Source organism: Zophobas morio, unplaced genomic scaffold (genome assembly GCF_036711695.1).
Source record: "Zophobas morio isolate AGI-343-1 ecotype UQ-CSIRO unplaced genomic scaffold, CSIRO_AGI_Zmor_V1 ptg000020l, whole genome shotgun sequence".
NCBI lineage: Eukaryota > Metazoa > Arthropoda > Insecta > Coleoptera > Tenebrionidae > Zophobas > Zophobas morio.
In genome coordinates, this window is record NW_026972125.1 from 1,006,320 (window position 1) to 1,020,764 (window position 14,445).

At 27.6% G+C, this 14,445-nt stretch overlaps 1 protein-coding gene across 4 annotated transcripts in view; it reads right to left on the reverse strand.

The window, feature by feature from the left end:
* Positions 1 to 14,445, reverse strand: part of LOC135131364 (prolactin-releasing peptide receptor-like) — a 113,121-nt gene that overhangs the window by 385 nt on the left and 98,291 nt on the right. For 3 of the 4 annotated variants that reach the window (XM_064059042.1, XM_064059041.1, XM_064059044.1), the window contains exon 2: positions 9,876 to 11,054. In XM_064059042.1, coding sequence (XP_063915112.1) covers positions 9,911 to 11,041 — 1,131 coding nt within the window. In that variant the 5' untranslated portion in view covers positions 11,042 to 11,054 and the 3' untranslated portion in view covers positions 9,876 to 9,910. Of the gene's footprint in view, positions 1 to 9,777; positions 9,811 to 9,875; positions 11,055 to 14,445 lie in introns of those variants that run through there. The other variant, XM_064059043.1, reaches the window with a different exon arrangement.

Here is a 14,445-nt window from a genome sequence, read left to right on the forward strand (position 1 = left end):
TGAAGTAAATGAGTTGTGAGAAATGGAAAGGTGTCATGGTGAAATATATTTTTTACAAATAGTTAACTGTTTGTTTTTCTCTTTACAAAAATTTTGTTTAGTTGTGCACTGGACATACTATAGGGTGTACTTTCCGTCTATGGTCACTTGACAAAGTTAATATAGTAACTTAAAAATATGGATGAGACATAATATTGAAGATGAAATTTCAGCTGTGAAGAAACTTCTTTCCTATCTTTTAATTTAAGATTTAATTTAGAGTACCTAAATACTAGGCGTTCAGTTTGCAAAACCATAAAAAATATTTGGATTCCATAGAAAGAAATTGAAAGATAAAAAAAAAATAATAAGATTAACACATTTTTAAAATTTTTTCTAGAAATTTTGGAATTAGAGGTTTTCTTTCCCCCTTTTTGATTTATTTTGTATTATTGTACTTACAATACAAAGTTCAACGGCTCTCCAGTAAATTTTTGACTTTTTGAACACCGTCGAAAATGATCAAAAATGATTTTTTTACAGATTTCGACCTCTAGAATTTGTTTTCGGTTTCGTTTCTTCGAAAATTTCTACCATTTTTCCAGAATCGCCAAAATAGCTTGTGTAATTTTTAGAAGTACCTAGTATTTAAAAATTTTATTTTAAAAATGATTAGCTCCGTAATCTTTGTCCAGGACCTTCAACAAGCTATGTTTTTAAAATTAACTTATTGAGATCTATATTCCAAAATTTTTGGTGGATTTTTAGGCAACTTTACCTCAAGTCCAGTTTTTCAGTATAAGATTTTATGAAATTTTTGTCTTTTATCAGGCATTGTTTTGAAAATTTACTGGAGAGCCGTTGAACTTTGTGCAAAAAAGACTTGTTTGGTTTAATATTCTGAAAATTTTAAATTTTTCTTGGAATTTTAAATTTCCAAACGTAGAAGATTTGGATTTTAGTGAAAGAAGCTGAAGGATTTAAAAAATGTTCCACAAGATTAACATTTTTTAGAAATTTCGTTTCAGATTTCACGTTTTTCTTTTCAGGGTTTCTAGGAATTTTGAAATTATAGTTTTTTTCACTTTGTTTGATTTATCTTTTATTGTGAATTTTAAATTATAAAATTTACTGGAGAGACGTCGACTTTGTACAAAAAGGTTGGTTTGGATTAAAATAATCTGAAACCTTTAAAGTTTTCTTGGAATTTTAAACCTCCAAACGTAGAAGATTTGGATTTCAGAGAAAGAAAATGAGGGATTTAAACATTGTTCCATAAAATTAACATTTTTTAGAAATTTCTTTTAAGATTTCACGTTTTATTTTCAGAATTTTTTGAAATTTTCAGTTCATAAGTTTTCTTTCACTTTGATTGTTTGATTTATCTTGTACAAAACAGATTTGTTTGGTTTCTGAAACTTTTACATTTTTTCTGACAATTTTAGCTTTCCAAACGTACAAGATTTGGGTTTTGCAGAAAGAAATTGAAAGATTTAACATTTTTTTGGTAAGATTAACTTATTTTCGAAATTTTATTTAAAATTTCACTTTTTTTCAGATTTCAAGAAATGGTTTAATATTTTCAAACTTCTAGATTTTTTTGAGGATTTCATCTTTATAAATGTAGAAGAATTGGATTTTGTAGAAAGAAATTGGAAGATCTAAAAAATTTTAAAAGATTAGCATATTTTCGAAATTTCCTTTGATGTTTCAAGCTTTTTTTTTATAGAAATTTTGAAACTATAGGATTTCTTTCACTGTATTTGATTTATCTTGTAGTATTATTAGTATTAAATTAAAAAATTTACTGGAGAAACTTTGAACTTTAGATTTTTTTCTAAGAATTTTAACTTTCTAAACGTAGAAGATTTAGGTCTTCTAGAAAGAAGTTGAAAGTTTAAAAAAAAAGAAAATTAACAGTTTTTCGAAATTTCCTTTAAGAGCTTACATTTTTTATTTAAGAGTTTCTAGAAATCTTGAATTTTTTTATGTTCTTGCACAGTGTTTGATTTATCTTTTTGTATTTAAATATTAACGTTGAAAATTTACTGGGGAGACGTTGAACTTTTGTATAAAACAGATTTGTTTGGTTTAAAATTCTGAAATTTCTAAATTTTTTTCCTAACATTTTAACATTCCAAACGTAGAAGATTTGGATTCTATAGAAAGAAATTAAAAATTTTTAAACATTTTTTTTATACGATTAACATATTCTCGAAATGTCCTTTAATATTTTACATTTTTTTTCAGAATTTCTAGAAATTTTGCTATCATAAATTTTTTCGCTGCGTTTAATTTATTTTGTTGTATGGTGAATATTAATTTTACAAATTTACTAGGGAAACGCTGAACTTTTGTACAAAACAGATTTGTTTGGTTTAATACTTATGTTGAAACTTGTAGTTTTTTCTAAGAATTTTAGCTCTCTAAACATAGAAGGTTTGGATTCTCTAGAAAGAAATTGATAGTTTTTTAAAAAATTGAATAAGATTAACAGTTTTTCGAAATTTCCTTTAAAATTTCAGTTTTTTTCCGATTTCTAGAAATGGTTTAATATTTTGAAACTTCTAGACTTTTTTTGAGAATTTCGACCTTCTAAATGTAGAAGAACTGAATTTTGAAAAGAGTGGCATATTTTCGAAATTTTCTTTTTATTTTCAGAAATTTTGAAACTAGGTTTTCTTTCACTGTATTTGATTTAGCTTGTAGTATTATGAGTATTAACTTTGAAAATTTACAGGAGAGACTTTGAACTTTAGATTTTTTCTAAGAATTTTAACTTTCTCAACTTAGAAGATTTTGGTATTCTAGAAAGAATTTGAAAGTTAAAAAAAAATTAATAAGATTAGAAGTTTTTCGAAATTTCCTTTAAGAGTTTACGTTTTTTGTTTCAGAATTTCTAGAAATCTTGAAATTTTAGAGTTTCTTGCACTCTGTTTGACTTATTTTTTGTATTTGAATATTTACGTTAGATTTTTTTTATAAGAATTTGAACATTCTGATTTGGGTTCCCTACAAAAAAAAATGGAGAGTTTTTAAACATTTTTAATAAGAATAACATATTTTCGAAATGTACTTTAACATTTTACAATTTTTTTTGATTTTTTAGAAATTTTGAAATAATAAGATTTCTTCACTGTGTTTACTTCATTTTGTTGTAGTTCATTTTCTTTCAGAATTTGTAGAAATTTTGTTTTATTGTGAATTAACGTTGAACTTTTGTACAAAATAGATTTGTTTAGTTTCATATTTTGAAACTTGTAGTTTTTTCTAAGAAATTTAACTTTCCAAAAGTACAAAATTTGGATTCTATAGAAAGAAATTGAAAGTTTTTAAAAAATTTTTAAAAGGATTAACATATTTTCGAAATTTCCTTTAAGGTTTCACTTTTTTTCAAAATTTCTAGGAATTTTGAAATTATGTGTTTCCTTCACTGTGCGTAATTTATCTTATTCTAGGGTGAATATTGACTTTGAAAATTTGCTGGGGAGATGTTGAAATTTGTACAAAATAGGTTTGTCGGTTTAATATTCTGAAATTTCTAGATTTTTTTCTCAGAATTTTAACTTTACAAACGTAGAAGATTTGGATTCTGCAGACAGAGATTGAACGATTTACAATATTTTTAATAATATGAACAAATTTTCAAAGTTTCCTTGAAGATTACAGGTTTTTTCAGAGATTTTAGAATTTCTGAAATTATAGGTCTTCCTTTTCTGTGTTTGATTTATCTTGTTGTATACTGAATATTTGAAAATTTACTGGAGGGACACTGAAATTTATACAAAACAGATTTGAAATAATTTTGGGAGGCCCTTGTGTTTTATATTTGAAACAGTTTTAAAGAATTTCGGGGAATCCTACATTTTCCTAAGGATTTGAACTTTCCAAACGTAGACGATTTGGATTCTACCTATAGAAAGCAACTGAAAGATTAAAAAAAAAATCAGTTGCTTAGATTAACCTGTTTCCGAAATTTCCTTTAAGATTTCCCGTTTCTTTTTCAGAACTTCTAGAAATTTTTGAAATTTTATGTTTTCTTTCACTGTGCTTAATTTATCTTTTCATTCAATGTATTTGATTTATCTTGAAATATTTGAGTTTTAACTTTGAAAATCTGCTAGAGAGTCTTTCATTTTTGTACAAAACAGAGTTGGTTGATTTAATATTTTGAAAATTCTACATTTTTTGTAAGAATTTATACTTTCTAAATGTATAGAAATTAGATTCTGTAGAAAGAAATTGAAAGATTTAAAAATATTTTAATAAGATTAACGTATTTCTGAAATTTCCTTTAAGATTCTACGTTTTTTTAGAATTTTTAGAAATAACGAAATTATAAATTTTCTTCCAGTCTGTTTCGTTTATCTTGTTGTATTGTGAATATTAACTTTGAAAATTTACTGAGGAGACGTTGAACTTTGTACAAAACAGATTAATTTGGTGTAATGTTCTCAAAATTTTAGATTTTTCTTAGAATTTCAAATTTCCAAACGTAAAGGATTTGGATTCTAGAGAAAGAAATTGATGGATTTAAAAAAATTTCCCATAAGATTCACATATCTTTGAAATTTCCTTTAATACACCACGTTTTTTTTTTCGGAATTTCTAGAAATTTTGAAGTTATAAATTTTCATTGACTCTATTTGATTTATTTTGAAAAATTGTGAGTTTTAACTTTGAAAATTTACTGGAGAGTCTTTCTATTTTGTACAAAACAGAGTTGGTTGATTTAATGTTTTGAAAATTCTAGATTTTTTGTAAGAATTTTAACTTTCCAAAAGTAAAAGATTTGGATTCTGTAAAAATAAATCGAAAGGTTTATAAAAATTATGATAAGATTAACACATTTTCAAAATTTCCTCTAAAATTTCACGTTTTTTTCAGAATTTCTAGAAATTTTGAAATTAGAGGTTTTCGTTCACATTACAGAAAGAAATTGAAGGATTTAAAAAATGTTCCCAAAAGATTCGCATAGTTTTGAATTTTTCTTTAATATACCAAGTTTCTTTTTTCGGAATTTCTAGAAATTTTGAAGTTATAAATTTTCATTCACTCTATTTGATTTATCTTAAAATATTGTGAGTTTTAACTTTGAAAATTTACTGTAGAGTCTTTCAATTTTGTCCAAAACAGAGTTGGTTGATTCAATATTTTGAAAATTCTAGTTTTTTTGCAAGAATTTTAACTTTCCAAAAGTAGAAGATTTGGATTCTGTAAAAATAAATCGAAAAGTTTATAAAAATTATAATAAGATTAACACATTTTCAAAATTTCCTCTAAAATTTCACGTTTTTTTCAGAATTTCTAGAAATTTTGAAATTAGAGGTTTTCGTTCACATTAGAGAAAGAAATTGAAGGATTTAAAAAAATTTACCATAAAATTCACATATTTTTGAAATTTTCTTTAATATACCAAGTTTCTTTTTTCGGATTTTCTAGAAATTTTGAAGTTCTAAATTATCATTCACTCTGTTTGATTTATCTTGAAATATTGTGAGTTTTAACTTTGAAAATTTACTGGAGAGTCTTTCAATTTTGCACAAAACGGAGTTGGTTGATTTAATATTTTGAAAATTGTAGATTTTTTGTAAGAAGTTTAACTTTCCAAAAGTAGAAGATTTGGATTCTGTAAAAACAAATCGAAAGGTTTATAAAAATTATTATAAGATTAACACATTTTCAAAATTTTCTCTAAAATTTCACGTTTTTTTCAGAATTTCTAGAAATTTTGAAATTAGAGGCTTTCGTTCAAATTAGAGAAAAAAATTGCAGGATTTAAAAAATTTCCCACAAGATTCACATATTTTTGAAATTTTATTTAATATACCAAGTTCCTTATTTCGGATTTTCTAGAAATTTTGAAGTTATAAATTTTCATTCACTCTATTTGATTTATCTTAAAATATTGTGAGTTTTAACTTTGAAAATTTACTGTAGAGTCTTTCAATTTTGTCCAAAACAGAGTTGGTTGATTCAATATTTTGAAAATTCTAGTTTTTTTGCAAGAATTTTAACTTTCCAAAAGTAGAAGATTTGGATTCTGTAAAAATAAATCGAAAAGTTTATAAAAATTATAATAAGATTAACACATTTTCAAAATTTCCTCTAAAATTTCACGTTTTTTTCAGAATTTCTAGAAATTTTGAAATTAGAGGTTTTCGTTCACATTAGAGAAAGAAATTGAAGGATTTAAAAAAATTTACCATAAAATTCACATATTTTTGAAATTTTCTTTAATATACCAAGTTTCTTTTTTCGGATTTTCTAGAAATTTTGAAGTTCTAAATTATCATTCACTCTGTTTGATTTATCTTGAAATATTGTGAGTTTTAACTTTGAAAATTTACTGGAGAGTCTTTCAATTTTGTACAAAACGGAGTTGGTTGATTCAATATTTTGAAAATTGTAGATTTTTTGTAAGAATTTTAACTTTGCCAAAAGTAGAAGATTTGGATTCTATAAAAATAAATCGAAAGCTTTATAAACATTCTATTAAGATTAACACATTTTCAAAACTTCCTCTAAAATTTCACGTTTTTTTTTTAGAATTTCTAGAAATTTTGAAATTAGAGGTTTTCGTTCACATGAGAGAAGTAAATTGAAGGATTTAAAAAATGTTCCCAGAAGATTCACTTATTTTTGAAATTTTCTTTAATTTACCAAGTTTCTTTTTTCAGAATTTCTAGAAATTTTGAAGTTATAAATTTTCATTCACCGTATTTGATATATCTCGAAATATTGTGAGTTTTAACTTTGAAAATTTATTGGAGAGTCTTTCAATTTTGTACAAAACAGAGTTGGTTGATTTAGTATTTTGAAAATTCTAGATTTTTTTTAAGAATTTTAACTTTCCAAAAGTAGAAGATTTGGATTTTGTAAAAATAAATCGAAAGGTTTATAAAAATTATAATAAGATTAACACATTTTCAAAATTTCCTCTAAAATTTGACGTTTTTTTAGAATTTCTAGAAATTTTGAAATCAGGGGTTTTCGTTCACATTAGAGAAAGTAATTGAAGTATTTAAAAAATTTTCCCATAAGATTCACATATTTTTAAAATTTTCTTTAAAATACCAAATTTCATTTCTCGAAATTTCTAGAAATTCTGAAGTTATAAATTTTCATTGACTGTATTTGATTTATCTTGAAATATTGTGAGTTTTAACTTTGAAAATTTACTGGAGAATTTTTCAATTTTGTACAAAACGGAGTTTCTAGATTTTCTGTAAGAATTTTAAGTTTCCAAAAGTAGAAGATTTGGGTTCTATAAAAATAAATCCAAAGGTTTATAAAAATTATAGTAAGATTAACACATTTTCAAAAATTCCTGTAAAATTTCACGTTTTTTTTTCAGAATTTCTTGAAATTTTGAAATTATAGGTTTTCGCTCACATTAGAGAAAAAAATTGAAGGATTTAAAAAAAATCCCATAAGATTCACATAGTTTTGAATTTTTCTTTAATATACCAAGTTTCTTTTTTCGGAATTTCTAGAAATTTTGAAGTTATAAATTTTCATTCACTGGATTTGATTTATCTTGAAATATTGTGAGTTTTAACTTTGAAAATTTACTGGAGAGTCTTCCAATTTTGTACAAAACGGAGTTTCTAGATTTTTTGTAAGAATTTTAAGTTTCCAAAAGTAGAAGATTTGGGTTCTGTAAAAATAAATCCAAAGGTTTATAAAAATTATAATAAGATTAACACATTTTCAAAATTTCCTCTAAAATTTCACGTTTTTTCAGAATTTCTAGAAATTTTGAAATTATAGGTTTTCGCTCACATTAGAGAAAAAAATTGAAGGATTTAAAAAAAAATTCCATAAGATTCACATAGTTTTGAATTTTTCTTTAATATACAAAGTTTCTTTTTTCGGAATTTCTAGAAATTTTGAAGTTATAAATTTTCATTCACTGCATTTGATTCATCTTCAATATTGTGAGTTTTAACTTTGAAAATTTACTGGAGAGTCTTTCAATTTTGTATAAAACAGAGTTGGTTGATTTAATATTTTGAAAATTCTAGATTTTTTGTAAGAATTTTAACTTTCCAAAAGTAGAAGATTTGGATTCTGTAAAAATAAATCGAAAGGTTTATAAAAATTGTAATAAGATTAACACATTTTCAAAATTTCCTCTAAGAATTTCTAGAAATTTTTAAATTATAGGTTTTCGTTCACATTAGAGAAAGAAATTGAAGGATTCAAAAACTTTTCCCATAAGATTCACATATTTTTAAAATTTTCTTTAATATACCAAGTTTCTTTTTTCGGAATTCCTAGAAATTTTGAAGTTATAAATTTACATTCACTCTATTTGATTTATCTTGAAATATTGTGAGTTTTAACTTTGAAAATTTTCTGGAGAGTCTTTCAATTTTGTACAAAACAGAGTTGGTTGATTCAATATTTTGAAAATTCTAGATTTTTTGTAAGAATTTTAACTTTCCAAAAGTAGAAGATTTGGATTCTGTAAAAATAAATCGAAAGGTTTATAAAAATTGTAATAAGATTAATACATTTTCAAAATTTCCTCTAAGAATTTCTAGAAATTTTTAAATTATAGGTTTTCGTTCACATTAGAGAAAGAAATTGAAGGATTCAAAAAATTTTCCCATAAGATTCACATATTTTTAAAATTTTCTTTAATATACCAAGTTTCTTTTTTCGGAATTCCTAGAAATTTTGAAGTTATAAATTTTCATTTACTGTATTTGATTTATCTTGAAATATTGTGAGTTTTAACTTTGAAAATTTACTGGAGAGTCTTTCAATTTTGTACAAAGCAGAATTGGTTGATTTAATATTTTGAAAATTCTAGATTTTTTTGTAAAAATTTTAACTTTCCAAAAGTAGAAGACTTGGATTCTTTAAATATAAATCGAAAGGTTTATAAAAATTGTAATAAGATTAACACATTTTCTAAATTTCCTCTAAAATTTCACGTTTTTTTCAGAATTTCTAGAAATTTTGAAATTAGAGGTTTTCGTTCACATTACAGAAAGAAATTGAAGGATTTAAAAAATGTTCCCAAAAGATTCGCATATTTTTGAAATTTTCTTTAATATACCAAGTTTCCTTTTTCGGAATTTCTAGAAATTCTGAAGTTATAAATTTTCATTCACTGTATTTGATTTATCTTGAAATATTGTGAGTTTTATCTTTCAAAATTTCCTGGAGAGTCTTTCAATTTTGTACAAAACAGAGTTGGTTGATTTAATATTTTGAATATTCTAGATTTTTTGTAACAATTTTAATTTTCCAAAAGTAGATTTGGATTCTGTAAAAATAAATCGAAGGGTTTATAAAAATTAGAATAAGATGAACACATTTTCAAAATTTCCTCTAAAATTTACCCTTTTTTTGTTAGTCTTAAATTAATGTCCAAAATTTAATGGTTTTATTAGTAATAATTCAGTTAAAAAGTTTGTGTAAGCCGAACAAGTAATGTATACCCAGAATGCTATTTTTGCATCCACTGAATTTTATGACGTGATTATGAGGGGCTGGACGGCACAATAGCAGGGTTAGTGACGTTGTCATTAGAATCTTACAGGGCGTTAAATTTTAGTGGTTACAAAAATACCGTTCCAACTATAGTAAGCAAGCAATGCCCCAATTCAACCCATTAATTTCGTGTTTCATCACGGAACAAACATTCCCACTTACTTACGATGTACTACTGGAAGCACACGAAAGGCACGACTTACAAGTAGCACACCGACCTCCCAACTTCCAATAATACCAACTTCCAACACCAAAAAAACTAAAACCAATATAAGCACCGTCGGTAATTACCCCTTTCTCATTAACACAGCATGTCAAACAAAACTGAAACCAAAGACTCACATACAAACTCGGCACGAATAAAAAACACCCAGAAACCTAAATCTTACCACAAAATTAATCCTACCGGTCGGAAGGGACAGGATTATAGGTTGTACTCTTGAGTCTGGGGGATGGGTTCGGCAATGGGTTCGCGTGGTTCTAGGTGCTTGGCAGGCGAGGTATAGACAGTCGAGTGTAAAAGAGTGTCTAGAGTGCGTTCGTCGCCGTTGCAGTAACGGTTGGTAGCATTGCGCAGGATACACGGAAGGATGACTTTGAACTCCTTGCGAAAATTCTCGTTGAGCCATGCGTACAAGAAAGGATTGTAACAAGTAGAAGACATAGCGAGACAGTGGGCTAAGAAGAAGAACAAGTGAAAGTAGGAGTCTTGTTCAAAGACGCAGTAGTCGTTGATGAGGTTGATCAGATTGAGCGGGAACCAACAAATCCCGAAGATCGTCACCATGGCGATCAGCATCCTATTCGTGCGCTTTTTCTTCTCTTTGTCGGCTTCCTCCCTCCTCGCGCTTTTCGTTCCAGGTTTGGACTTGGCCCTTTCGTTGAGGCGCTGCGAAATCCGCCAGTAGCAGTACCAGATGATGCAGAACGGGATGATGAACTGCATGATTAAAGTGAAGCTACCGAAAGCGATTTCTAGGTTTTCGTAGGGCCAGTTTTCCTCGCAGACGATGCAGCCGACTTCGGAGCGCACCTCCTGCATGCATATCCCGTACGGGAGGGTTATCAGCATGGAGAAGACCCAGATCCCGAGGAGGATGAGCAGACAAGTGTACAGTTTCATTCGTTGTCTAAGAGGGTGCAGGATAACGAAAAATCGATCGATGGCGATGGCGGTTAGTGTGAGGGTGGAAATGTAGACGCTGGTGGCTTGGGCGTACCCTACGAGGTGGCAGGTCAAGCTGCCGAAAATCCATTTGCCGAGAAAGGTGTAGAGCGGAGTGAACGGAACGCACAAGATACAGAGGAGGATGTCGGACAGAGCCAGGTTTGTGATGAAGAGGTTGGTCACGGTTTGCATGGCTTTGTTGGAGTAGACGATGTAGCAGACGAGGATGTTGCCGAAGAGGCCGAGGAGGAAGATCACGGAGTAGAGGATGTAGAAGACGATTTGGACAAGGAGGTGACTTATTATGCCGGTTTCTTGACATTGCGTTGTTACGTTATTTGTCGTTGTAGATTTTACGGCCTCCATTGTTGCGTTTAAGAGGGACATTTTAAGCGCGGGGCTGAAACAGACAAGGGTGACAAAGAGCGGATTCTAGGCAAATGCCCGATTTTATTTGAGCCCTATTTCTCTTTTTTTCTGACTATTTTGTTCTAAATTTCAATTGTCGTTGTAAAATTAATGGTCAAATCAAATTGAATAAACTTCAAAGTGGCCCCGCCTACCCACCCGATTTTCTTTTTGATCGCACATTGTATTGGTCGAACTAACTCCACCCATCTTCAATTTTGAATTTCATTGGCTTATTTTATTTATTTTGAGATGAAAATTGAATTCTATTTCGGCAAGTCGTCAAATCTAATACAAAAAAAAACTTCAAAATGTCCCCGCCCAACTGCTCCGTTTTTTGATCACCCATTTAATTGGATGAATATAGATCAAAAAGGTAAAATCAACCCCACCCACTTCCAATTTTAGACTTCATTGGCTTATTTTATTTACTGTGAAATAAAAATTGAATTAGTTTTGTCAAATGGTCAATCTAATTAAAAAAAACTTAGAAGTGGATTTTAAATTTTTTAAGTTGTCGATTCTGCTAGATATTTCAATTTCTCGATTATTCCGAATTTTCCTATTTTCAGTTTGAGGAATTTTGGATTCGAAGTTCCGATTATTCCAGTTCTCGATTCTTGGACTCTACCGTTTTTTGACTTTACGTTTCATTTTTGGTGTTTTCGATTTTTCAATATTCAAATGTTTCGGTTTTTCGACTTTTCAATATTTCGTTTTTTGAATTTCTCCAATTTTTTTCATTCGATTTTACGACATTTTTTATTTTTGATTCTTCGACCTTTCGATTTTAGGGTGTTTTCGATTTTGCGATTTTCAAATATTTTAACTTCTCGATATTTCGACTTCTCGATATCTCGATTAGATATATCGAATTTTCGATTTTTGGTTTTTTCGATTTTTCGACTTAAATTTTCAATTTCTCAATTTTTGGCATTTTGTATTTTCGATTTTACAACTATCAAATATTTCAATGTCTTGATTTTTCGACTTTTTGATATTTGGATTGTTCCATTTTTCGATTTTTGGATTTTTCGATTTATTAAAAGTTTTCAAGATTTCAGAGCATTTGATTTTACAGGGATAAAAAAAAGCTGATATAAGTCGAAAACATAAACCGTAGAAATGTAAAAAAAGGCGCTAATAATGCGAAAAAAAACGACTAAAAAATGGGACAAAAAAAAACAAAAAATCTGCAAAAGTGACAACAGCTCTAACAACAGCGAAAAAAATACATATAAAAAATGAAAAGACAACAAAACATATATAAAAGAAGGATAATACAAAGTCGCCAAAAAAATCAAAAAATACTACACAAAGTCAAAAAAAAAAAGAAAAGTGGCAAAAAAGCTTACCAACAAGGCGGAAAAAAGAGAACTAAAAAAAGCTTAAAAAAATCTCCAAAAACAATAAAAATGTGACAAAGGGGTAACAAAAATGCGATTAAAATTATATAGACACAAGAAGACAAAAAGGTCTAAATAAAAGGCGAAACAAAGGAACATAAATTTCTTGTTTTTTCTACTTTTTGACTTTTTAGCTATTCAATTTTCCAGTTTCTCGATTTTCTGAGTTTTCAATTTGTCCAATTTTCGATCCGAAATTCCGATTTTTCCAGTTCTCGATTTTTCGACTTTTGTATTTTTTTTATTTTTCGTTTCAATTTTTCGTGTTTTTGATTTTTCAATTTACGAATATTTCAATCACTTTCGACTTTTTGTTATCTCGATTTTTAATATTTCAACTTTTCGATATTTCGGTTTTTCAGTTCTCGATTTCTTTTATTTTTCCATTTCTTGATTTAGAACTTCCAATTTCTTGATTTTTGGTGTTTTCTATTTTCGATTTTACAATGTTCAATATTAGAATTTCTGGATTTTTCGACTTTTGAATATTTCGATTTTTGAATTGTTCGACATTTCGATTTTTGGATTTTTCAACTTCAAATCTTCAATTTTTCCGTTCGATTTTAGGAATTTTCAAATTTTAACTTTTAGTTCTTTCTAGTTCTTAATCTCTTGACTTTTGATAGGAATGTCGAATTTTGGATTTTTGGTTTTTCGATTTTTCAAATCTCGATTCTTTTATTTTTCCGTTTTTTGATTTAGGACTTCGATTTTCCAATTTCTCTCTCGATTTGAAATATTCGAATCTTTCGATTTTCCGACTTTTAATACATATTTCGATTTTTTAATTGTGTGGCTTTTCTATTTCTTGATTTTTCAACTTTCAATTTCTCTATAATCCATTTTTTTCCGTTTGATTTTACGACTTCAAATTTTGATTTCTCTATTTTCTCGATGCTTCAATTTTTCGTTATTTCAATTTTTCGATATCTCGATTTTCCAGTTTCACGTTCTCTAAATTTTCCATTTCTCTATTTTACGACCCCTCAATTTTTGATTTCGCTTTTTCGACTTATGGGTATTTCGATTTTTGGATTTGTCGACTTCAATTTTTCGTTATTTCAAATCTTCTTGTTTCCGATTTTTCGATTTTTCGAGTTTTCGATTCTAGTTCCATGTTTGGAACTTGAAACCTTTCAATTTTTTGTGTTTGAATTTCTCTATTTTTCGACTTCTCAATATTTCGATTTTTGAGTTGTTCGATTTCTGGATTTTTCAACTTCAAATTTTCAATTTCACCATTCTCCGATTTTTTCCATTCTATTTTTTGACTTCGTCATAATTTGAATTTTCTTTTCAATTTTTGTTGTTTTCGATTTTTCAATTGTCAAATATTTCAGTTTCCCGATTTTTCGACTTTTCGATAACTCGGAAGTTTGACATTTCAAGTTTTCGATATTTCGATTTTTCAAATCTCGATTCTTCTATTTTTCCATTTTTTGATTTAGGACTTCGATTTTTCAATTTCTCGATTTTTAGTGTTCTCTATTTTAGAATTTACAGTTTCCAAATACTTGTTTGAATTTCTCGATTTTTCGATTCTTCAATATTTAGATTTTTGAATTGTTCGATTCTTCAATTTTTCAATTTCCCGATTCTCCAAGTTTTTTTATTCGATTTCTTGACTTTTTGTTTTTTTGATAATTCGGTTTTTCGTTATTTCAATTTCTCGACTTTCCGATTCGACTTTACAGTCGTCAACTATTTCAATGTCTCGATTTTTCGACTTTTCGATATTTGGATTGTTTTATTTTTCTATTTTTGGATTTTTCGATTCTCCAAATTTTCCATTTCTCGATTTTACCACTTTCCGATTTTTGATTTCCATTTTTGGATTTGTCGACTTCAATATTTCGTTATTTCAGTTTTTCTACTCTCTGATTTTTCAACTTTTCGATTTTTCAGTTTTTCGAATTGTCGATTTTGCTAGATATTTCAATTTCTTTATTTTTAGAGTATTCGATATTTCGATTTTCC